This window comes from Centropristis striata, chromosome 3 (assembly GCF_030273125.1).
Source record: "Centropristis striata isolate RG_2023a ecotype Rhode Island chromosome 3, C.striata_1.0, whole genome shotgun sequence".
NCBI classification, from domain to species: domain Eukaryota; kingdom Metazoa; phylum Chordata; class Actinopteri; order Perciformes; family Serranidae; genus Centropristis; species Centropristis striata.
This window is the reverse complement of record NC_081519.1, coordinates 20,706,771-20,733,009: the sequence shown is the minus strand read 5'-3', so window position 1 is coordinate 20,733,009 and position 26,239 is coordinate 20,706,771. Positions and strand designations below refer to the sequence as shown.

Sequence of the window (26,239 nt, the reverse complement as noted above, 5' to 3'; positions counted from 1 at the left end):
TCTGTTAGGACTGCAAATGTAAATTCCGGTATAATGTAATCACCATTATTACTGATCAAATGATTACATTACTGTAAACAGAATCTCAGTGCTTTAATATACAACTTTAATTGATAACAAATTTAAAAATGCAATAATAATTAACGCGATGTGATATCCCTGAGGGATGACTTCACATTTCAATTTAATTATTTATTGACTTAATTCTGATGTCAGTTAATACCAGACACATGAATATTGAAGATGACCCAAAGCAAGTGGGAAATTAGTTTGTTTAGTTTATCAAATATCACTTAACCTGCACCCCTAATTGGAGGCTATTAGCCTGAAGGAAAGCAAACTCTGCACAGAACAGAACACATTATTTGGTATAAAAAATGGTCATTTTGTTGCATGCAAAGCCTTTTGAAATATTTATCTAGATAACTTCCTCCACAAAATAAAGCTGTTTTATGGACAAAACACTCAATAATCATGAACTTTCTACTGGGTCACTTATCATATGACCCACTGCCGCTATGTTCGTTTGGCCTGGGTGGTTGAGAGGGTGTGCATTAGTAATTGAGACTCTTCTAGTGAAAGATTTATTACTCATCATCGCTCCCTCCTATCCCTTCTGTAATACACCCAGCATTTCAGATTTCATGATGAAATATGAATTTTAATAATGCAGTGCAATGCACCAATAGAATCTGACCGTTTGTGCCCATAATTATATTTTTTCCCATCCAACAGGTCGTGTACTGGGAAGACGACACCAAGCCTGACACTATTGGCAAAGTGCGCATATCTGGGAACTACACGCTGGTTAACATCACCGGGCTGAAAGCGAACACAGTCTACTACCTCTGTGTGGCTGCATTCAATACAGCTGGCCCAGGGCCACAGTCGGCGCCCATCAACACCACCACAAAGAAACCACGTGAGTCCGTCCCCGTGGGGCATTGAAATCATTTCCAAGTGGTCCTCGTTCATGAACCATATAAGCCCTTTTCTGATGACGTCGTACTGTCCTCAACATGACAGGCGTAGCATTTCTTCAGCTTTGCCAGTTGTGCACATAAAATTCATTGTGACAAGGGAACTTTCCATTTACCTTGGGGAAAAAAAGAGAAGAAATGGAACGAAGCTGCAGAGACAATTTAGGGATTTAAAATGGACAAGCGGTGTTGAAGCTCATCTGCACAACTGCTGCACAAACTAGATTTTTAAATTTTATTGATTCAACCTTTACATACGGTTTATATTCTTAACTTTTACAGTATGGTCTGGGTTAATTTTGACCCCTCATAACAATTATCTTACCAAATTTTGAACCACAGGTCTATTAAGAATGTATGAATAGCCTATCTGACATTATTAAATGGCTGATTGATCCTTAATTAATGTGTGAGAGAGCAGGGAGAGTGTATTTTTTAAGGGTTCACACCACTCATTTATGAAGAAAAAATATATATAATCACACAATATCATGTCCTTTTTTTACATTCGACATAAAAATTCAACATCCATGACGATTTCATCATGTTTTATTAAGACTGAAAATGGCGATCTGTGGTAACTTTGTAACATTGCAGAAGCTTCTGCTTGCAGGTGCAGATCTCACACCAGTGTCAATGTTTCTTATATTTCTGATGTGCATGTTCAAATGCCAGCATGTGCCTGTCTCATTGAGGCAGTTCTCATGCAGTGTTCAGGTCCTTTGAACTCAGTCAGTACTGTCCCACAATTAATACACACAGACATTGCGTTTACAGTTTCAATATTCCCTAAAACCACCCTTTTTCCTTATCCACACTGGTGGATCTTTAATCCTTTGAATATGGGTCAAATTTGACACAGAACAATGTAGCTGCTCACTGTACAAAAATGTGTTTCACCTGTATAAAAATGAACTTTGTTTGAGAACTGTCTCTGTCTCAGAAACAAATCCTTGCAACAACTGGCAACACAGAAGCATTAGCCAAACTATGACAAAATGTTAAACTAACATCGACTGACGTTAGTGAACTAATTTACGAATGCTAAATCTGCTATTCACTGTATAAACTGTGTAAATGCGTTATGCTTGACACCTCCAACACGCCCACTTAGGGGACATATTGTTTCCCACTTCACACCAGCGGAGCAGCTTGTCTCGTCTTCTTTTGTTATACAGTATCTTTGAAAAAACACAGGCTAATGAAGGCAAGGGCCATTAGCCTGTTTGACAAAAATATGTGCAGCAGGAAAAGGTTTTACGAAAAGGTTGCAAAGTGAGTAAAAACTGGAATACAAAATGACACTGTAATTACAGTGCAACAAAAAAACACATTTAACTAATATAATACACTGCTGACTTGCTGTGGTGTTTGTATTTGGTTGTGTTTTCTCACTTTGCTGCACTTGCTTTCGTTTGCATCTATTTGCGTGTGTTTTCCAAGTTGCAGTGTTTTGAGCTCTCAGGGCCACCATAGAATTCACTCCTAACTTAATCAGTGAGGCTGTTCTGCTGCATTCTGCTTCATTTTATTATTCAGGTCGATAAGTCGAGTTTTTTAATATCAACATCTTTCCAAGTGGAGCTAATGCATAAAGCAGGAATCTAAATTATTCCCAATCAGCGCATTTAGAAAATTAACCAAGGAAATATCTTTACATCTGTTTCTTTTCCTAGCACCAGATCGGGCTCCGCTCAACATACAATGGACCATGATTGGCTCCACACTCACAATGCACTGGGATCCTGTAGTAGCTATGGAGACAGAGTCAAAGGTCACTGGATATTTGGTAGGTCCCAATTCACTGCAAAGCTCCGATTTATCTTCAGAATCAGGGATGACGCTTTTTTGCATCAACCCATTCTTCTATGTCACCCTTTCTTGCCTCAGGTGCTGCTGAAGAGACATCGCTACAATGACATCAACGCTATCTCGACCAACAAAACCACTGTGGAGCTCAGCCTCTCCGCCAATGACAACTATCTCATTCAGATCAAGGCCATGAGTGAGGGCGGAGAAGGTGTGGGCAGTGAACCCATCCACATCCATAAATTAAGTGAGTTTACTGTTGTCTTTTCTGTTTCACATCATTCCCTTTTTGACCGCGGATAAAACCGAGGATTCAATAATTCAGAGAGAACATTTAATTTGGCTTCATTGCATCCTTTTCCAACCATGTGTAATAGACTTATTTCGAGTGCGAGAAAAGCGACCTTTTTAGAAATGCGTGCGCGGTATCATCCATCTCTGCCATTGGGTTATTATTCCTTGTTGACTGGCTGCACAGCGCTGCAGCATATAAAGCAGTTCTGTGCTCCCATCCCGCTGCTGTGCAAAATTGTGAGGCAGCTCAGTTTGCCGCTCTCCTCTTTGATGTGATACGAACTTTATCTTCCCAGGATACTTAAATAGCCTCTCCTGTAGAAAGCCAGTAATAATGTAGATATGGAAAAAATTCACAGTTGGCTTTTGATTTATGATGACTTGTCAGAAATTTAGGGGATATCACAGCAGAGTGCAGGTTTTGTTCTTTTGATTTCTGGTTCTTCACAATCTGCTCTGCTGGTTTTGGTTGCAGGCATGGGAGCGCGGGGCTCGGGAGCGATCCGCCTCAGCCCATTGTATCTCTCCGCAGTTCTCATCAGCGCTCTGCTCTGCTCCGCCTGGTGATGTCTAATCGGAGCCTACGGAGCATCCTCCCTCCCCCTTCCATCCCTTCAGTCAGCCTGTCCACTTGACTGGCACAAGGCCCAGTTTCAGGCTGGACTGGGAAAGACCGGAAAGGACTGGACTTCACCGAACTCTTAAAGGGACCACGCCACCTTCTTTTAAAGGGCCATCAGATAGAGACGTGATGATCTGCGTGCATGATATCTTTCAGTATTTCTTCCAGCGTCATAAGTGCCACCATGCTCTAGGTTTCATTTTAGAAGTTATGATGTCTACATGACTTATCTTCCTAGTATCTTTGGAGATACTAATGCCTTAAAACCCATTTTACACATACAGTCCATACCAAAGTAGGTGACAGGCTGCTTGCTTTATAATTTCTTTAACCTTATATTTAACCCCTATTTTATGGCAAAAAGGAAAAAGTCACAAATCTTCTCAAGATCATCTTCTTAACAGGTGATTAACCTATATTCATTGGTTGCATCCATATTATATTGTCTCAAAAATAAAGCTAAACCAGTTCCATGGACAGACCATTAAATACTTAATTAAATCTTTATCACATTTTTTTGCAGCTTTTGCCAAAAGAAACATCCATTGCAGGCTTAAAATTTTACCAGGCTTTGACAGATATATGAAAGATGCATAGCAAATTGATCAACTGTGCCTCAAACCCACTTATCTCTGCATACTGAAATAATATTAGGTCTATTCGAGAGCCACAGTCTCCTGGGCTTTAGGCCCTCTCTACAATACTCTGATAGATGTTGGCATTTTGCCATCTCTTACTCCACTAAATAATAAATGCCCATCACACTCTAAATTCTCAGTCTAGCTAAAATACCGGGATTGCAGAAGATAGAGACGTGTGGTGTCTCTATGTCAAGCAGATCCCATGTGTACTGTTCCTTCTCTACATTTAGACGACCTGTGTTCTAGATACGTATATCATATCACAGAACGTGTACCATCTACACTCCAGATGACCAGCTGGCCCAGTGCACAATGGACTACAGGATAACAGTGCCTTCACTAGAGCTCACTCAGATTTTTTTCTCTTTCAAATAGCTTAGGGGAAAGATTCATGTGGCAGAAGTTTGCTTTTCTCTCTGAAGAAGTTGATTAGGAAGGACAGGAATCTCAGAATGTAGATGGAGCCCATTATTGGAAATGGTATGTTGATTAAATTTTCATAGAGACAAGTACACCAGGGTTACCTAAGACAAAAAGGGTTGGAAGCTTTAGGAAAGCCGCAATGGATTGAGATATATGGCGGAAATTTTGGTCCCAGTATTTATGGTCTGTGGTATAATAAATGTATGACTCCATCCGAAGCATAATTTATGGGCTATTAAGGCATCAGAATAATTGATGCCAATACCGCGGTGAAAGTGCCCTGACTGGAAATGGAGTGAAAGGCACGGCTGTCATTTTACCCCCCACCCCATCACCGTCTATTGGACACATACCAGACTGAACAGTAACAAAAGAACATTGCTACTCTGCTGTGGGAGCTACTTTTCACGCCCTTTTATCATGTGGATGAGTCTGTCAAAAGCCACCCAAGAAAGAGCCGAGGTGTGATTACTGGGGTCCTGACAACGCTCATGTGGATGTGGAAGGATACAGTCAGCTGAACTGCTACACATTACTGTGCCTTTGCCGAACATGGGGCTGTGTACGGTCATTAGCTCGGAGGCTGTCGTCGTCGTCTGTATTTTGCACTCACTCCCCCCCACTTCCCCAAAGTCAAATGAAAGCACAAGGAATTGATGCAAGGTGACTGGATGTCCTCACTTAGCCGTCTGAACAGGTGTGCAGACCCCAGAGGCCTCGTAAAAAGTCCAAATGGCCGACATAATCAGGCTGTCCTATCTGCTCCTTGACTGGTTTCATAAAGCTCTGCGCTCTTTGATTAGACTGCTGCAGACCAGTCAATGGGATATTGATTTTCCTGCCCCATTATTACAGCTGTCACAATTCAGCTGCTTGATTGACTGATGGCCGCGTTCTTTTTGCACTCGTTCTGTTGTGTTACAGTCGATGTTTCAGAACTCCTTACGCCCTATCAGACAACTTCAAAGGCATCCTTTTTTCTGTTGTGTTTTGGTTTGCTTTTACTAGAAATCTCACTGTATTTGCTCAATTTTTCAAAGATTTTACAAGTATTTTGTAGTGTAGTGGTAGATTGTGATTTTTGAATTGGAGCAGTGGCCTGAAATTATTTGGCTGGTTGATTCCTTTGAGTTACACGTCAGAGTGCTACTGTATCTTTTTTCCAATAGCATAAAAGCCCAGTCACACCAGCATTTAGAACAATAAAACTTATTTGTGTAATTAGTTAATTTCCATGGAATGGCTGTGATCACTTGCGGATGCACTTGTGGGGCGAAGAAAATCTGTGTAAATTTCTACTTTGCTGAACATTTTTTGTGCTGTTAACCATTAGCATTCAATCTAGACAAACCAGATAATCCAAAATAGAGGAAGCTAATTTAGCTTATTAGCTGTGGCAACTTTAATTTAAACCACCTGAGAGTATAACTTTCTCCAGTTTTTAGACAAGTTAGGAGACTGTTTTTGATGTGGTGGCATGCCATTGTTCCTTTGGCCCATTGCTCTGATGGCTCAATAGTCCAAAGAATTTCCCAATGGATCGAAACTCCATTTTTCAATGGCCCAATATCCAGAAAACAAAAACCCATTTCTCTAGAGGTCCATTGTTCTGAAAAAAACATGCTGGAGTTTTTTGCCTGAATTGATATATTTTGACGTACAAATGATCATTTTGGCCCAAGTGTCTTCAACAAATACTTAAGATATTATCGGAAAAAGACAACAGAGGTGGCCCAATTGGTACAACTAACCATACATAATGGAAATGCATTATTAAAGGTTATCCAACATGATTTGGCTATGTTTGTTACCTGACGAAAAATACTTTTTTATATTTGAGTTCTTCTGCTGAATTCAGCATCAGTAAAATCAGTACAAAGAAAATAAGTAAAAAGTCTTTCTTTAGGAGTCAGACAAAGTCATACATTAAGAGTCGAGTATCATCTGCATGGGAACCCAGATCTGTTAAATTGACCAATATGTTAATGGAGTCTGGAAAGTAGTACGGCCTGTAGTCGCTGGACTCTCATAGCTCCAGTATGAATTTCTTTTAGACCATTTGGCCATCTGGCTTTGGTCCTATGGGATTTTTTTTTCAGACTATTGTGCCTTCAGAACAATAGGACATCGTAACAATTAGCTCTTTGAGCGGCCTAATATGTCTACGGAATAACCTGTGTAAACTTAATGTCCTGTTATTTACCAAGCTAATGAGCAACAGTAGGCAAGCTAGCTAGCTTAGAGAGTTTTTTTTAATTATGGAGAACAGAACATGAAAACACTTATTAGCACTAGCATGATCCCAGCTGTCTGGTGCATTTAGCCTTTAGCCCAACAGCTACAGTAGTTCACAAACTAGCCCTGCCAGTATTCACTGTCACCTAGCCTCCAACAATGCCCGTTTCTTAAACACGTGTCGATGAATATCGCTGTGCCACTTTCTGGTGTGACCAGGCCTCCAAGCAGCTTGTGTGTGCAAATACTTGATCCGATTGGTGTTAATATTTCCGTTAATATCCAAATAATGTAACCTCATTGCAAGATGGCAGACTCATAGGTTATTGATTTACAGTGCTTAAATGTGTGGCAGTTTCTCTGAGCTTTCTTAAGTTTTTACATAGATGTAATTCAGCCTAATGTTTCTTACCTCTGCTCATGCTCACATAAAAACAAAATTTGTTTCTGACCTTGTGCTTTAATATATACTACAAAGTACAATCTAAAGGAAGTGAAGGAAGTGATCAGAGCCATCAGCTGTAATGGTTGAAGTGTATTGATCACAGAACAACAACATATCTATTTATATCCACAAGGTCTGTTTGGTTAGATTGGTTTCTGTGGTTGTTGTTGCTAGAAAGGAGTGTACCTGGTGCAGTGTAAATAGCTTGCATATATTTTTTAAACATGGCCATCAAAGACAACCTTACTGCTTTTTATATAGTGTGTTCTCCGACCTTAATACTGGTGTATTAATCAATGATCTCTGTGAGATACTGACATGTAGAATGGCATTTTCATATTGAAAAGTAACTGTTTTGTCTTGTATACTAAAATTGTGCATGTTAATCATTGTTTGTGAATTTGTGTTGGATTTTTTCTAAAACTATAACTTAATAAAAATGTTTATTCCAGCCATTGGGCTGTTTGCCTGCATCTGCCTAACTCTTAGACGCACCAACAACTTTCTTTCACATCCAAATCCCAAAGGGCCTCCCAGGCCCCAATTAAGTTCAGTTGATTTGTGGTTACTTGAGTAATTAAACATTTGTTGGATAATTTGCACCTTACTGTAAAAAATCAACTGATGGCAGTCAACATTATTAGCTAATCTTGCCTTGCCTTTTATTTTGGCTCTGTTTCAAAATGAAGTTTTGAGAGCTACAATTATTGATTTTTTTTATATATTGTTCTGATATAGTGCAAATTCCCTAATTAAGTTGTTTTTAAGCAAAATTACCACAAATTGACTGATAGGAAGGACCAGGAAGCATTATTCCAGATACGAGGGCTGGTTAGTTTCTAGATCTCTGGGCGAATGATGAATTGCACAATTTGCTGGGGGCACTGTAAGTAATTGGAATGACATGGTACATGGAATACACTGTTCAGAGTCATACATTTGTAAAAATAAGATCATTTTAGCAAAAATAATAGCACAATTTAATTGCTAAAATATAAATAGTAATGCGGAATAACCATCCAGCTATAAACTGAAGTCAAATCAAGTCCAAGTCAGTCTCAAGACTGAGCCAGTGACTGTATATAAAGATGTACGATGTTTCCACTTCCTCCCACTGTACAAAAGTAAAGCCAAAGTATCCCTTTTTGTCCTTTATGTCCTTTAAGGTCAGAGGTGGAGCCGTGGTATAGAGGTCCCACCTATACACCTGCATGACTCAATCGCAACTCAGTCACAGCTTTCAATCATGATGTCACACCACCTTTTTAATAGCATTAAATAATTAATATGAAGACAGAAACCATTTTGTAATCTATGAACTATGCTGCAGCCAGACACCAGAGGGGTGATCAAGATTCCCTTTGGGAATGGTAAATGCTAGAATGGCTGGTCCGAAAAGGAACAAAGTTAAGGTCAGTATCGCCTGTTGTTGGATTGATCAGGCAAGCATCCCTCCAGACCATCACTTGGCATCAGCCTTCATGGAGCTGCCACATGTTCCATCATTATATACAGTTTATGGTATCAAAACTGAGACAAACTCAAAACTAAATTTGCTGACATTATTATTATAAAATGTAACAATGATTAAAGGGTTTCTAAAGGCGGTAAATGGAGACATTTATTGCAGCAGCTTTATGCCCTTAAGCATCCCATTGTGCCAATACAAATGACCAATTAATGCATACGAACTCTGAGCAGGATGACATACATGTTTTTCCACAGGTCCAAAAGTGTTTGTGGTTCTGGGTAGAAATTTCACCTAAAAAAATATATCATGACCTGTTTCTAAGCACTGCATACTACATTATAAAGTAGTTCATTAGAGAAACTATAGATCTACAGACCCTGCTGCTGAATAATTCATAACAGTTAATTTCCATGTCTTTAGAGATATCAAGTGAAATCCAATGTGTAAATTAGATGTCTTAACTTTAACATTAATGGTGACATAGCAATGGCTGATTGAAGTAAAGGTGCCACCTTTCATGATCCAGGGCAGGAGCAGTAGCAAACCTCTGCTCCTGGGATTCACACATTAATGGCAAACAGGCCTTTTTAGTCAGTGAGATCCAAACAGGATTACTTTATGCCACAGCAGTTTGTAGAGCAAAAGAGTGTTTCAGAATATAATCACCCGATTCATCAAAGGACAGCTTTGCACTGCCTTCTCTGCTGTGCATTTTACCCATCATTAGCCGCACACAGGCACAGTATCTATGAAGAATAGATGTTTCTTTATTTCTGACCAGAGGTCGTCTCTAAGTAATACACAAGCCGTGTGATTCAAACTTGTGATTATATGTCATCAAAGGTGGCTTATTTGCTTTCACCCCTTGTTGGCCTTCTTGTTCGCTTTTTTATAGCATCTATGAAGAGATCCAATCTATTATGCATGCAAATGATCACCGCCGAATGTCCTCTTGTAATGAGAAATATATGAAAGCCCTTCTTTAAAGCACCAATGTTCAAGCTGTTGTGGTATATTCTAGTTTTTAAAAGTGATACTTTCTTCAATTTGCGGTAAATGTTTTTAGAATATGGTGACAAGCACGACAGGAGGGATGTTTCATTAGTTCTACAAAATAGTCACGTAAAATGATTTGAAGATCAAAGTTCACTTAATGTTTTTCTTACAAAATGTAGCAGCAGTAATTGCTCTGGAGCAGTAATGTAAGCATGACCTCTGCATGGTACAGTAAGTTGTTTGTGGAGTTAAGTACATTCATTACAGTTGAGATGTTTCAGAAAAACTTAAGGTCAATTCACACTTTCTAATTGATTCAAAATAGGCCTATAGAGTGTATCAGGGTTTTATCATTAAAGTCTTCTACAGAACCACTGATGTGCTGCACAAAGTGATGACTAAATTCAATATAAATCTTCATTCAAGTAGAACCATTTTCATTTCTATGTCATCTCAACATGCTATTTTCCTCAGAAATGTTTAATTTTTCATAAAAATTAAAGGACTTTGACCTTCCTCCCATGCAATCACCGCTTTATTTAAAAGGATTAGAGAGACTGATGAAAAAGGAAAAAATATCAAAGCAATCACGCTTTGACACAATCAGTAAAGTCCATCACCTTTCCTCTTACTTGCTGTAAAAACATTGATTTAAAAAATAATATTAAATTTGTATGTTTATTCACCATCTTGCCAAGAGTTAGATGGTCGATTGTGAGGTAAATGGCTACAGCCAGAAGGTGATTATCTTAGCATATAAGCATTGAAAACAGATGAACAAAAAAATCTGTTTTTACATCTTGACTTTTTAATCAATTGAACAAAGAAGGTGAGTCATAAGGGGTCATAGCTCAGTGGCTTTACCTTTGTAAGGCCAATTCCATTGTCTTTGGACAGAGGATCTCATCTGATCATCTGCTGATGCCAGCTTCATATTTAAAAGGGAGGTCCATTATTTCTTTGTTTTCTATATATTTCTTTAATTTCCCAGAACTGGTCCTTTTGTCAATCCAAACATTCACATTTTTGTCAAAGTATGCATGTTTAAGCACTAAAATCCCAAGCCTTTCCAAAACCTTTTCCCAATGTGACCGGTCATAGGTTTCTGGATGGTGACATTGCTCTCTTTATATATAAATGTATTCATAGCCATGTGTATTACCCACAGCAGTTGGCACACTTTAAGTTTGGAGAAGCAAAATACTGGCACAGAGGCTAAGAGGCTCAGCAATGAACTGCTGTGGAAGCCACATTAGCTTGGATCAGAGACGGAAAGTCATAAAGTGACACAAACAAACTAACAGACTGAGGCAGTGGAACACTCGTGTGTTGGGTGAGGTTTGTTTTTGTCAAAGGAGTCTGGTGGCTTTGGCGGAGTGCAATGAACTGCAGTGGATGGGAGCTGAATCAAAACGTATGCTAGCTCCCAAATGGGAGAACCATCCAAAAAATCACCATCAGTTTCAGGATATTTGGATATTTTCAGCTACATTTGGAATATTTTTACAGGCTTTACATTGCCATATTCTGTCTTTAAAGCCACTGGCATTTGACCTTGCAGAACAGGGGAGTTGCTGGTATAATCTCATTGATATCTTCAAAACTCAGCCTGCTAAAGCCTTGAACTTTCATTTTGGTTAATTTATTTTTTACCCATTAAATATTTAAAATGAACTGCAGAATGAATGTGTTAGTTTTGACACTAGTCACTATTAGTGCCACTAGTTATGTCACTATCTAATCCTAACTAACATCCATAGTAGCATATTGCATAGCTTCTGTGCCTTTATTTCCAAACTTAGAACAGCTAGCATTGGCTCAGCTAGTGCTTTCACACTATTCATAACCACTTTGATTAGCTTACTGTTGTAACCTACCTCACTGAGGCTACGTGGGTATTTCCAATTGAAAAACTCTGAAAAAATACACAGATGGAGTCAGCCTTTAATAGACAGACATGTCCGGGAGTGGTATCAATCTTCTCCTCTAATCCTCAGCGAGAAATCGAATAAGCCTAATGTCCCAAAATGTCAATTTATTCCTTTAATACGCTATACTAATACCTCCCTGTGGGTTATTTCAAATGAAATTTACATGGAGGAGGCCTACTTTATCTTTCATTGTAATGGAGTTAAAGTCATAATTTGCTAAAATCATAATCATAATATTTCAAATAAAGTGCAACTAAGCAGAAAATATATGTTCAGGAAGCTCAGCGTAATGGTCATTGTAGTTGCAGGCTGACAGTCAGTACTAATACTACAATTCTTCACAGGAATTACATTTGCAGCTATATTTAGCAATTGTATACTGAGTAATTGAGGATACCATTAAGTGTGAACAATGATTAAAATCTTCACACAGGAAATCTGCATGTTTTTGAGCCTGTATCCGGGGATCAGGTCATTCTTGTCACCAGGCTATTCTTGCACCAAATTAGAGAGGTGAATAACACTGACTGTTTGACTAATTAAAAAATAAAAAGGAAATGTTAACTTCATCACACATTGTTGGTGTGAGCCACTCTAACATATATTTGTATTAAACATAACAATATGATAATGCTTAGCTCGTATATTTCAAATATAATCAGATGTTGTTAGGATTCTTAAGGTGCCACATAACCTGTGACTGTTCAGTCACAAGGCCATTAAAATGTAAATTTGGAGAACAAATGACATGTATACCTTCAGGCATCATCCACTAGACAGATGAAAGGTTCTGCTATTCATAGATTTCTTTTCAACAGCAGCACTGCTTCTTAGCTTTGTCATCAGTGTTCACTAATTGGGAGGGCGCCTTTTTCTTACAGAAGACAAGGGAGGGGACACAAGAGGGAGGTTTGGAAATTAATCACTGGGGTTTATTAATGAGCGGGTATCTGCCCTGTGTGGCCAGAGAACAATGTGAGAAGGAGCGGTCCGATGTGGGCTCCATCCATCACTCTGGAAACTGCGACGAGACACCAACTGAGCAAAGCTTTTAGAGAAAATCTTTAATGTAAGCACAAGAGAAGAAAGAAAATTATCATCTCAAATAGAACGTGATTATTTCACCCAGGTATGGACCTAAAATACTAACATTTTTCTATTGTTAGAAGACAAATCTACTGCATACATTTAATTCGAATGGACTTGGATGAATTTCTCTTCAAAGAGCTTCTGAATGTCATCCTGTGAGCCTCCTGGTGATGTTTCCACCCCCGCTAAGCATTCAGTCTCAGAATTATTCCCAAATATTTTACATTAGTGATGGTTGATTCCAGCTTGTCCTGTCTGCTTTATCACCACAGCCGGACCTAATCATTAAGCGATGTAAGCATTTGCTTAGGGCATCTGTTGTCTAGGCCACCCCAAGAAAATATTTTTTAATTAACAAAATCAAACTTCTTTAAACCTACTAAACAGAAACTGACAACAAAAAATACACAATTTAGGTCAGCAAATTAAGTAATAGACTTTTCCCTATAAAACAAGGACTCCCAAAGAAGGACCAACACATGGTTTGGAGTAACTCAGGCTTTCTCATGAACGGTTTGTGTGATTTGCTATGAAAAGTAATGCACTGGAGTTTGTAGGTATGCCATGAAATTTTGTTCAATAAAAAAGCAGGGTTTTATTTTGGTGCCTAACCATGCATTAATAATGTGTTTAAAACTGCGATTGTAACGTATGGTACAACTGTGAGCCTTACGTGTCAACAATGTATTGTGGTCACGCGTTAAAAGCAATGTTATTCCCATATCACATATTATAGGATATCATACAAATCAAGCTGAAAAGCTAATTGGTAAGGGTATAGTAAATATCAATAAACTTGAGTTTTGTGATATGTCTTGTCATACTGTATCATAATTTTCGAAATGAATTCATGATTTACACGGAAAATATTTGTAGAACACAGTTTGTTAAAAAAGTTGTGTTTTGGTACTGGTACAGACACTGCGATACAGTCAAATATACATCCGTTCTGATTGCAGAAAAAAGTTTTAAAAACAAAATTACTCAAACTTTATGAATATCATGGTCTGTTGTTCATATTAAAGTTTTCCCAAAATTAGATTTAAAAATACATATATATTGAATTGTAACCCTTGTATCATGATCCACATCATATCGCCAGATTCTTACCACTACACAGCTCCAGTTATAGGTCCCACTTTAGTCTTTACTTGCCTTTTTTGCATTGTGTGTTTACACAAATATTTAAAATGCACAAATTGGTTCATTTTCATGTAAAGTGGCAACAAGTTACAATAAAAGGGGCCTCTATACCAAATCCTTCTTAGGACCCTCAAAAGCCTAGGGCCGGCCCTGTTAATCACTATATAATGTAGTTGGCACACCATCAGCAGGGTCTGCAGGAGCAACTAGATACAAAATAAGCGATCCAAGCTCAGTCTGTGAGCCAGTATAAAACAATGTCTTCCAGAGTCTACAGCCATGCTAGCAGCTCTGTGAGGCTGTACTTATGACACAGCTGGGCTTTGTGCAGTGTCAGCATGCTAACATAGTCACAATGACTATATTAGCATGCTGATATTTAGCAGGCAATGTTTATCATGTTCATCAAATTAGTTTAGCCTGTTATCTTGCAATTGCTAATTAGCAGAAAACGAAATTGATCCTGATAAAATTAATGAAAAGTGTTAGTTGTGGTGATACATTGTAAAAGGCAAACAAGTAAATATTATGTCAGTTGCTGTTGCTATTTTGATTTAGTTAAGGGAAAAATTGTGAAATTTGTACTTGACTATGCCAAAGACTAAATATTCTGTTTTATTTACATTTGTGGCTCATATCTCAAATTTGAATATAACCATGAGTGGAAAATTCAAATGTAAAAAAAGATGCTGACATAAGTGGGACAAACTGGGACAAGGTCCTCCCTTCCACTTCAGTAAGGTCAAAGAGAACCTCACATGGGAGCTTTGATTCACTGGGGGGTCCAGCCAATCTACATCAAACAGCTCCCAGATCTCACTAAGCTTTGGAGGATACATCCAAGGCTCCTTCCAGGAGGCAGCTGGTCAGGCGTGGAGGGCCAGGAGACAGTGGCTGTGTGCTGGCAGTTTCTGCGGGTGACTTCATAACCACTGTCAAGTCCAGCGGAGACACACAGGGCCACCTCGGCAAAGTAGGACATTGCTTATTGTCTTAAAAAAAACAGTGCTTTCAGAATGTATATATTATTGATGTAGGATGGAGTTGACCATGAAGTGTAAAAGGATTTCCTTTTCTTTTACAGATCGAGATTGATTAAAGTGCAACAGAAAACGGCTGATTCTCAATACTAGTCTTTCTCTACTTATTCTATCCGTGAGAGTCAGGCTATACTGGCAGGTTTCTAACAGGAAGGTTTCTGCTTCAGATCCCTAGACCAGCAGGGGAAATCTAAGCAGGGAAAGTGAATGAGGAATGTTCTTTTTCCTCCCTCAACGACTACCATCGAACTGCCCTTGTTATAGGCACTTAACCCCCATCTGCCCTTGTGGCGCTGCTCTGTGGCCAACAGCAGAGGACTGTTGTGCTGGGCAGCTCCTCGCTGTAAATGTAACTGAGTGAGTGAGAAGTCTGGCATCTACCATCTCTACATAGATAAGGGATAGCAAATTAGAAAAACAAGGTTAGCGTGTGCCTATGAATGCTAACAGCGTTTTAGTTTCAAAGGGTGACCTAGATCAGATAAATTGGGTTTTTCAAGCTCAGAATGTGACCACACAAGGACTTGGATGTTAAAGGGATTAAAAAGAAGCCCCTGTAACCCTCTTCTATGATTTTCTAAAGGTACAGAAATTAAAGAAAAAAATAATCAAAGGTAGACAATAACATTTGCACTCAATTTTAACCTCAGAGGATAGTTCCATTTAATTAAGTTGGATCTTCTGATTGAAAATGTGTTGTTGACCAGGAAACAGCAGTTGACAGAACAATCACACCTGTTTTGACACCTTTAGTTAGATTAGAAATTGTATAAAATCCAGGCGGTAACCTCCGGGTCTGAGCAGTGAGGAAAACCCGGAAGTGCCTCAAGCCTGCATTCTACCAAAAATTTCAAAAGGGGTCGCAGATGGCGGTTGCAGAAGAACTCCGGTCCTATCTATCTCAAAACAAAATAATACAACTTCTAACTTGATTTATTACCCCAGAAAAAAATAGTAAAAGTTATAATGGTCCATTTTAGAAGAAAATCGATGATTACGAATAGTATGATTTGGGGCGTGGCTACCTTTGATTGACAGGTCAATTACATGGCGAGCTGTCATCAGGAGAGAAGAAAAGCAATGCGTATCCATGGCATTGTACTTTTAAATAGCCGTGAACTTTCATTGCCCAGGTTTTGGTTCAGTTTTGTCTCATTACTTGACCCTTTCACACTGTATTTTCACTAAATGACAGTTTATTTGAACATTTTGTTCATTAAAAATGTCTTGCTCATCGTTTGGCTCACAAACCAACGTGTGATGTCACATTGACTACGTCCATTTTTATAAACAGTCCATGATAAAATCCGACAAGAAAATTAGATTGTGTACACAACTAAAACGCACACACACACACACACAAACACACACACACACACACGAAACGCATGTCTATGGAAATGCTGAATATATATATATATATATAGCTGTAAAGCCAACAAGTAAAGGTAAATCAAAGCTGATAACACAAACAATGATTCAGGAGAGAAAATGAAGGGGTCAACAGGTCATCACAGTTTGGCTGTGGTTGGACCTCACCGCAACCTGCTAGGGATGATGCACTAAAACTGGTAATGGAAATGCAGATCAGCTCGGCAAGGTTGGACTTAGTGGAGCCAATGGAACAGCACTATTGGAAAGTAGAAATGATTTGCAAAACTTTTTGTGGCACAACTTGACATGACTTTGGTTGTTTTACAATGAAAAAAGTTAGTGTTATAAAAAGTTGAGCTTACCAGACCTCTGTACTCCTTCTGGTATCTGCTTTCTAGCTAGCACCTTAATAGAGCATAATACAGCTGAATCTCAGACTGAAAGACTGAAAATAAATGAACCTGAAATATTTCCTTGTCCATTGCACAGAAAATCTGTTTATGTGCACAACTAATTTGACTATGGAAGGTCATGATATTAGGACATTGTAAACTGTTTACAATGGATGGTTTGAGTAATTGTTTTATAGTTGTCTGTTTATTTGTGTTTCTTTCCACATTGCAATTCTTTATTTCCAAATCTCAGGAGTTTCCAGCAAACACTGTTCAGATGGTGACCTTGTGTCCCTGGCCGAAAATGGTGCCAGGTTAGATGCCAAAAACTGTAACATGGTTATGAGGCGGACGGCCAGATGGTGAATATGCTTCCTTGTCCAATGATGGTCCGGTCTGACCCTCTCTTACAAACCTGGAAATATTGATCATAATATGGCTACGAAAAAAGCAAGTGTGTGTCATTTTTGTTGAATGTGACATTGGATTGACAATTAATTTGCTTGTGAATTTTTTCAGACAGCCACACTGGGACACCTACTCCACATAGATAGAATAGTATTACTCAATATCCATTTTTACATTCCACATTCACGTATATGTTAATGATATTCTTATTTTTATCGGCATCTTTCAGTTGGTCAGCCTGACTCTGTTGAGGGCTTTTTACATTACTTATTGACAGAGATCTATCAACTCCTACTGTAAACTAAATATGTGTGCATAAAGTAAAAGGGAAAGCTTTCATCTGTGATATGATTTCTCAAATGTATTTAAAGTTACGACGACATGCAGCTGGTCTGTCTGCGAGCAGTCAGAAGCTACTAACATACCTAATGCATGGACCAAATTGCTGTAGACTACAAAAGACCCTGAACCAAATATATCTAAAGTCACTGCCAGCAAAGTTTTCAAGGCAAGGACTCTCAACGAGTTAGACCAGTCAGTTTATGCTTTAAACGGGGCCAGTACTCTTGAAGGATAGGCTTCATTAACAGCAGTACCAGCAGCTTCTTTGTGTAAGTGTTGACATGACTGATGTTATTGATGACAAAGATGACACAGCACTTTGGACACATTGTTGATTCAACAATGGATGTCTATTTTCCAACCTTTCCTGCATACAACATTCATTCACTGAAACACTTGCTCTTTTGAAACAGATGCTCTTTCAAGGACGTGCTCATGCTTTCCATTTGAGAACCATTTGCCAGGCATAAAACCGCTTGTTGGAATTGGAACAGAACCTCTGGAGAGAGACACAAAAATACTGTTTCTAATTACTGAGGAAATGGTATGTGTCCCCATGTGATTCCCCAAAATTTATTGGCATGAACAATATCATATTAATTATTCTAAAAACAGAACTACAATCTATTGTTTGCTCTTCGAAAAAAACATTTTTTTTATCTTCATACCTGAGTACTTCAACTTGAGTACCATTGAAACACACTCAAAGTGGATCTCAGCAATATCATAATGTAATTCCAATGTAAAACTGCTTCATATGTTTTTTCACATCTTCACACAGGAAATTTTATCAGTGGGTCAGTGATTTGGGAGAAGTCAAAGTCCTTGATCTCCTGTGAATCCACAATAAGTAGTTCCTTCATATGAAAAAACATTTTAAACTGTAAAATCTTTTCTTTGTAATTCTTGTCTTTGATAGTGAGAAATTATGTTTCCCATGTTTGGGTCGCTTTGTCATCAATCGGAAAAAAAGAAACTGTCTTGTTTCATGTCTCAAGTGGAATGAGACATGAAACAAGACATAGCAACGTGAGTGACATGGCTGTCATGAAAGTAGTTATTAGAAGTAATTTCTGATCTGCCACTGCTATGGTTAAAGTTTAATTAGATTCAGGCAACTTATGCTACTTGGTTAAGGCTAGGTGAACTGCAGTCACAGTTAAGGTAGTCTGATACTTTGTTCAATACTGCAGGGAGTTTTCAAGCAGCTTGTTTTCCTGTTTTAGTATGGGTGCAAATAATTGTATCATCTGCATACATCTGAATGTGACACTGGGCAAATCATAAGTGAAAAGGAATGCATCTGTCGCAAACCAATGAGTCATGGATCAAGGAACACCAGGTCAAAGTTTAAAAAAAATTTAAAGAAAAAAGATTTATTTATTTATTTATTTTCCAGAAAAATGTTCAACAATAGCAAATGACTAAATGCAAACAGAATGAAAAGTTATATGGCCCTTAAAATATGTCAACAAAACACAACTTGAAAAAATTACTTAACAAAACAATAAGTTAACTCAACTAATAGAGCTGTCACTATAAGACATGAGGGAATATTATTACTGGCTGACCAAACCAATAAAGACACATGGGGGGGAGGATAGCATAAACACCAGGCAGCAACTTCCAGGTCTGAGCAGGGAGGCAAATAGAAGATGAAGAATTGTATGATTTGGGGCGTTATTTGAACATCTTTTTCATTGAAAACGTCTTGTTCAGCGTTTGGTTGGACTAACAGACACTCCATGAGTCGCTGTTCAGCTTTCTGAGGTAAGTAACGAACATTTTGTCTTTGTTTTTTGCTAGCCAAAATTAACATCCAAGTTAATGCTCCAGTTAATGCTAACATGAATTAGCAGCGGCTTCACTCAGTCAGGTTGAGGTGTAGAGAGGCGTGTAGTCAATGTCTTCAGATCCCTCTCGCTCCTCAACAGTCCAAATATGGTGTGCCCCCCTTGCCAAAAACAAGATGGCGACACAAGATGGCGACGAGTGTATCGCTGAACTCGATGCATCTAACGAGCAGATATGATAAACAACTAAAACTTAACACAACAACACTAATTCCCCCTGATACTGTCAGAGCTCTTGGTCTGGTCCTTGACCTGGGCCTCCGCATTAAGTCAGGCTCCACCCTCTTCCCCCATCTTTTGCGCAACCGGGAAGGACCTCAGCAGCAATGTAACCCAGCTGAAAGACTCATCTTTTACCTCCTTTTTTCCTGTTTCTTTTGAACTGAGCTGAAGTGTCGCTGTTTTTAAGTGATGGCCAGAAGAAGCCTCGTGGGGCCTTGAAGCTTTCCATCCAATTGGTTAAAAAAAAGGTTAATTTTTCGAGGCTTCATGTGCACACTAACCCCTCTGTTGGTCAAAACCTATAATTTGAACTATTTGTGATGGCCTCTTGGCTGTCTTGCAAGAGTGTCAGCATGGGAATAATCACTGCCAAGAACAATTTAAATTTAAATTTAGTGTGGTTCATTAATGTATGCATGCTTTCAGTCAATGTTTAAATAAATCCAATAGGACATGAGATGTTTGTTTAAACTGTTGCAGCATTTTCCAAAGAAAATGCTCATCAATGCAGAAATTTGCTTTTGCCTCTCAATTTGTTTATAACTTAATTACATAGATGCTAAAAAGTACTCCTATTATGGACTAACTTAAATTGACCATTGTTTTTTTTAGATTAATCTGTAAATTAACTTCCTGTATGTCATGTCATACGTCATGTACCATGTCATATTTCTATCTCATTGACATAACTGTGTCCAATAGTTACATTCAGAAGTAGTTATTTTAAGAAAAACTCTAATCTGTAGTAGTTTTGTTGCCTAAACCCAATTGTACAATTTCTGTGAACACGGATGTTTATTTTGAAAAGGCCCTAAATGCATTCAACAAAAAACTGTTGCAGCTTACAGTTTTAAATTCCTTTCAAATTCATTGATAAGTCCCTTAGGTATGATGTTTGACACATTTTTACTTTCTTGCCAGTGTATGAATTTTAACTCCATTCAGAACTTCTGGTTCTAAGCAGATTCAGCCTGGCTCAGTAGGAGCTGCTAGTATTAACCAGCTTTCACAAACCAGCAGAGTAATCATTAAGTGAAATGTTATGTCTCCTTTGTGTAAACGTAACACCCAGGGCCTGCAGATAACTGCTACTCAGTTTCTGAGCTGACAAACAGTAGTGTTAACTACAGCAAGGCTATGACTAAATGCTAGCACCCCCACACACACCAGGAGAACCTCTTGTAGTAGAGCCACGAGCAGCCACAACACAGGTACCCGCATAACAACTCTCTCAAATGACATAAACTTGCTCCACTAGACTTTGTGCCTTTTCAGCCGAGACATGAAGAGCTCTAAAGTAGCTGCTCATCATGGCTGATTAGCTCAGTCTACCGACAACAAGGCCATGCTTGCTGATATCCATACACTGAACGATAGTCAGTCAAGGTTCTCTGCATCCCCACACACTGCACAGCCACCAAGTAGTTACCCCCCCGGTCCACTGTTTTAATATACTGGAGGGAAAAGGTCCTCACAGAATTTGAGGGTGGACTCTTCAATATGAGACAGGATGCAGCAGTGGGTCTAAATGTCAAGGTATTGAAACCAATGAGAAATATAGAAAAAACCCACACCCAAAAAGGTGCAGGTCATTGGTTATTAAAAGTAGAGGAAAACATAACGCAAAGTTCCCTGAACTGCAAGAGAGAAGTGTGCCAAGTTTTTTTTCAAAGTGTTGATCCCAGTCATCCCCAATCTCCTCCACTATAACACTACTTTCACTTCTCAGCTCGGCTTGTATGTTTTTGCAAACCACAGTTAAGTTGAAGCTTGACTGCTGCAACTCATTCTCATTTCCTTCCATGGTAGTAATAAAGTTTTGTGAAGAGAAACAAAGGCATGCAAATGCATTGGGTTATGTTTAGGCACCGCATCTCATTGGTAAAGTTTAGGGAACAAAACTATTTGGTTATGATAGGGAAAAAGATCAGGGTTTGATTAAAATAATAACAACACTTACATACCAAGTTCATTACACTTATTTACATACCAAGTTCATTTAGAGGTTTACTCAAAACTTTTTTCTAGCAACCTGGCTGCACAGCCATAACTGATGTTTGTTATGAAAGTGGAAATATTCTTCACTCTGTCTGAAAACTGCTCTCTCCTCATGTATTGGATTTCTTGAGCATTCCCTGTTGGTGAAAATGTAATCATCTATCCGGGTCGTTGTGGTAGAGAGGATGATGTGCCATATATGAAGATCCAGATTCTTCATATATGTTTGCAATTTACCTGGTTTTGTCACTTTGTTTCTTCTTTCCATCTTGCAAAAAGAAACAGAGGGAGAAGTGTTGACCACGATTAGATGAAAAATAGTCGCACACTTAGACATAGACATGATTCAAAAAATGTTTTTTTTTTAAATCACCACCATGCCTTCTTCAGCGTATTGAAAGACAGAGCAGCTGATAGAAAAATAAATAAGGAATGGGAAGGGAATGGGTGTTTTCCCTTGTGTGAAGAAGTGTCCTCAGTCCTAACACACTGAGTAGGAGAAGCAAATAGTCAGCCAATTCATAGAACAAAACCACTGCATGTTGGAAAATGCACTCTGACACCTGTTTTACATTGAATATACACATCTTAATTGTTGAAAAATTGCACCTTAAAAACTGTATACTTTCCAAATGAATTCTGATGTTAACACATATTAGTTTGTGTTAGTTATTGGTACTAGAAACACAAAACTTAACTGCTATTATTAACCTGAGTTGGAAAAACACAGTGATGAACACATTAATTCATACGTAATAATTATAGTAATAGTAATAATTAACGATTATAATGTAAATTGATATATGTGTAAGACAATCAAGGGTTATGGATTGGAATGCAATGTAAAGGTTTATTTTTGTCGTTCAATTGCTGATATTCTGGGTTTTTCCTTGGATTGTATAGGATAGGCAAAAATAAGTCTTGTGTTTCAGCCTTTCTTTTTTTCAGTTTTAAAGTATAATTTAAAGAAATCAGTTTTTTTTAAGATGTACAGTATATAGCCGAAAATAAAGATCATACATTCATACATATATATTCTGAAATTAAATGGGCCATGCTGCATAATGAGGCGACTTTTAGTTGTATTTTTACACTGTAGCATTGCTATTAGTCAAAGAGCTCTCTTCTCACTCACTCTCACTCCTCCTCCTGACTCCTCTGCTGCTACGGCAACAGGAGATAACTCTTCCACCACCTCCTCTAGCATCACCTGCGCATCATGATTTTTCTTTTTGAAAAAGCTCTTATATCTATAGCCTTCAAGTCATGTGCTAGCCTCCGATTCCATCCATTAACATATGCCAACAATGACAAGCCCTGAGAGCATCAGTGCTCTCTCTCTCTCTACCTCTATCTCTCTTTCTGTTGTTCATTTCCAGGGCTTGAATGAATATTCATTTCACATTTTAATTGAAAAGTTTAAAAAACAGTTTTCTTTACAGGTGTCTTGCTCTATTTAAATATCTTTCCTTCTCATATATTACTTGAGATGTTTATTCTGATTTTTTTCACAAGTTGTTATATCTATCCCTTTTGGTCTCCTATTCAAAGCCAGCGTTGTTTTACGTTTTTTTTTTCAGTTTTCTTTCAAAATAATACTGCTTGTGTCTTCCTTATTGTTTTGTTTCTTGTTAATATTGTATAACTTATTGTTTTATCAAAGTTTGTGCTCTTTACTCTTTATTCACTTTTTTAACAGCACATGTTTTGGGTGTCATGGGAGTCTTAAGAAAGTGTCATTATGTACGACCAGTGATGCCGGTAACGCGTTAATTAGTAACGCGTTACTCTAATATGACCACTTTTTTCAGTAACGAGTAATCTAACGCGTTACTATTTCCAAACCAGTAATCAGATTAAAGTTACTTATCCAAGTCACTGTGTGCGTTACTATTTTTTGTCATTTTCCTTAGTAAAACGATATATTTGCTTTCTTCTTGCGACTCGGGGAGCGACGTCGATCGGCGCTTTTGCAATCTATTTTGCGGGTAAAAATGGGTTTGGGTGGGTGGATAAAATTGGGCTGTTTTCGGATCAGTTCTGCGGGTTTTTGAAGCCGAAACACGGGCACTTCAGATCCTTTTTCTGCGACCCTCTGTTCAGCAGGCAGCAGTCTCACTCACTCATTCACTCACACACACACTACAGCTCTGGCTGACGTGCCCCCTAAACTCACAACAGACACTCCCACTACCTTCAGGCTACGTTAAGTCAATCAGTAAGGATGACTATATGGCGCTTTATATCCAACACAATCATGATCTAGTCTGTCCTTAGCCTACAAAATAAAGTTTGAGAAATGTCTGCATGGAGCACAGCTGCTTACAGGTGTGCAGCTGACAGGTGTGCAGCTTACAGTGACAGTTTCCTCATCGCTACCTGAGCCACCATCCGATCCTCCCCCTTCAGTTTTTGCCCGTACGCGCCCGGTATCTCATCTCTTTCTCTCTTGCGATTCACACAGCACAGCTGGACAAAGTGGTCTATAACTGCCGTTTATATGCAGCAGTCAATATGATCGCTATTGGCAGTCCGGGGTATAAATGCTCAGAGTTTGTTTCATTTTAATATATTATTATATATAAGTTGTAAGCTTCAGAAACCATCAAACACATATATTTAGGAAAAGTCGCCGACTGAGAGACATGTAGTTTTAATGTAAGACTGTCTTTATTTTATTTTTTATTTAAAAAAGAGTATTTGTTTTTAAGTGAAGTCAAGAAAGACTGTCTTTATTTTATTTTTTATAAAAACATGTATTTTTTTCAGGAAATTGTTTTTAAGTTTGTACGTTACTGTTAAAAATACACTTCCAATAAAATGAGTATTGGCAATTTAAAACTGGTTGTCATTTTTATGTTGAGGCGGCGAGGGGTTGTTGTCGGCAGCTGCTGAATGTAACTAATAAAGTAACTTGTAATCTAACTTAGTTACTTTTAAAATCAAGTAATCAGTAAAGTAACTAAGTTACTTTTTAAAGGAGTAATCAGTAATCAGATTACTTTTTCAAGGTAACTGTGGCAACACTGTGTACGACAGATTGTAAAGTGTTTTGGGCTAAAATTGTGATTTTGGGATATACAAATACAACAGTCTCAATTGTATTACCAATATACAAAATAAAGAAAGGTTGTAATAAACTTGCACTCACCAGCCACTTTATTAGGTAAACCTGTGCCACAACTGCTCATTAACGTAAATATCTAATCAGATCACATGGCAGCAACATAATGCATTTAGGCATGTAGACATGGTGAAGACGAGCTGCTGAAGTTCAAAGTTCATCAGAATGAGGAAGAAAGGTGATTTAAGTGATTTTGAACATGGCATGATTGTTGGTGGCAGACCTGCAGGAACTGCTGATCTACTGGGACTTTCACACACAACCATCTCTAGGGTTTACAGAGAATGGTCAGAAAGAAAGAAAATATCCAGTGAGCCTTGATGCTTTGTTGATGCCAGAGGTCAGAGGAGAATGGCCAGAGTGGGTCAACAGTAACTCAAATAACCACTCTGGACCTGGTCCAGGTCTGCACAAGACCATCTCTGACAGATAACATGTCCAACCTTGAAGCAGATGAAGACCACACTGTTACTTTATTAGAAACACCTTGCTAGCTAATAATGTGGCCTATGAGTGAATATTTCTATTGTATGTTGAGGTCACATCATGAAAACAAGTATTGTTTGTTTGATCAGTCTGGAAGTGTATTTTTCAGGATCTACCTAAGAAAAAAATAATTCATTGTTGAATTAATTAATCAATTTCATCCGCCATAGTTGCTGTGAGTATTAATCCTCTGAATCTGGATTTCTTATCTCTACAGTGGATAAAGAGAGGCAGCTGTCATTTACAATGTTCAAATAATTGAATCCAACATGGTGGCTTTATATTAAACCAGCAGCTGTACGTTGGATTCTTACAGATTATACTGCATGTGTCACGGAGCTGTATGTCTTCCCAGAGACCTCTCTGCCATCTAAACCTAATGCCAAAGTGGAACCCTAGTGTGCCTTTTTGATAAGAGCAAAGGTAGAAGAAAAAGCAGCTGATATTTATAATGCCGTCTTTTTTTTCTGACTGTCTAATTACATCTTGGTGAATCTTTTTTTATTAATATCACTATTGCCATTTTTATTGCAGAGCAGTACATGGCAGCAAATTATACCAGTACATGCACCTTGGTGATCAAGACAGTGATCGATGATGTTCTTCATGCTTTATAATTTTTCCTATAGCATGAGGAATTTTCTGCTAAAACTACTTCAAATGATTATGCCAAAGCTCAAATAATAAACCTTAATGATAAATCCTTCCCTGGATGCAAGCAATAAGGTGCTGAAACTAAATTATATATAGACTTGATCAACACTAGACACTTTATACTTTTTCTGCATACTATTTTTAACTTTGAAACTCTAAAGAGCTTCTGTGTTCAACATTAATTTAACATCATCACTTTTTATCATAATTTTTTAAATTGTGAGGAGAACAGTTGTTTTAAGTTTTCTGTTCTTTCGCCAATTTACC

At 38.2% G+C, this 26,239-nt stretch overlaps 1 protein-coding gene across 2 annotated transcripts in view; it reads left to right on the top strand.

Moving 5' to 3' along the window:
• Positions 1 to 7,915, top strand: part of cntn3b (contactin 3b) — a 62,527-nt gene extending 54,612 nt beyond the window's left edge. The window contains exons 20-23 of one of the 2 annotated variants that reach the window (XM_059329024.1): positions 736 to 922; positions 2,663 to 2,769; positions 2,871 to 3,036; positions 3,559 to 7,915. In XM_059329024.1, coding sequence (XP_059185007.1) covers positions 736 to 922; positions 2,663 to 2,769; positions 2,871 to 3,036; positions 3,559 to 3,650 — 552 coding nt within the window. In that variant the 3' untranslated portion in view covers positions 3,651 to 7,915. Of the gene's footprint in view, positions 1 to 735; positions 923 to 2,656; positions 2,770 to 2,870; positions 3,037 to 3,558 lie in introns of both variants that reach the window. The other variant, XM_059329023.1, reaches the window with a different exon arrangement.
• The last annotated feature ends 18,324 nt before the right edge of the window (positions 7,916 to 26,239 follow it).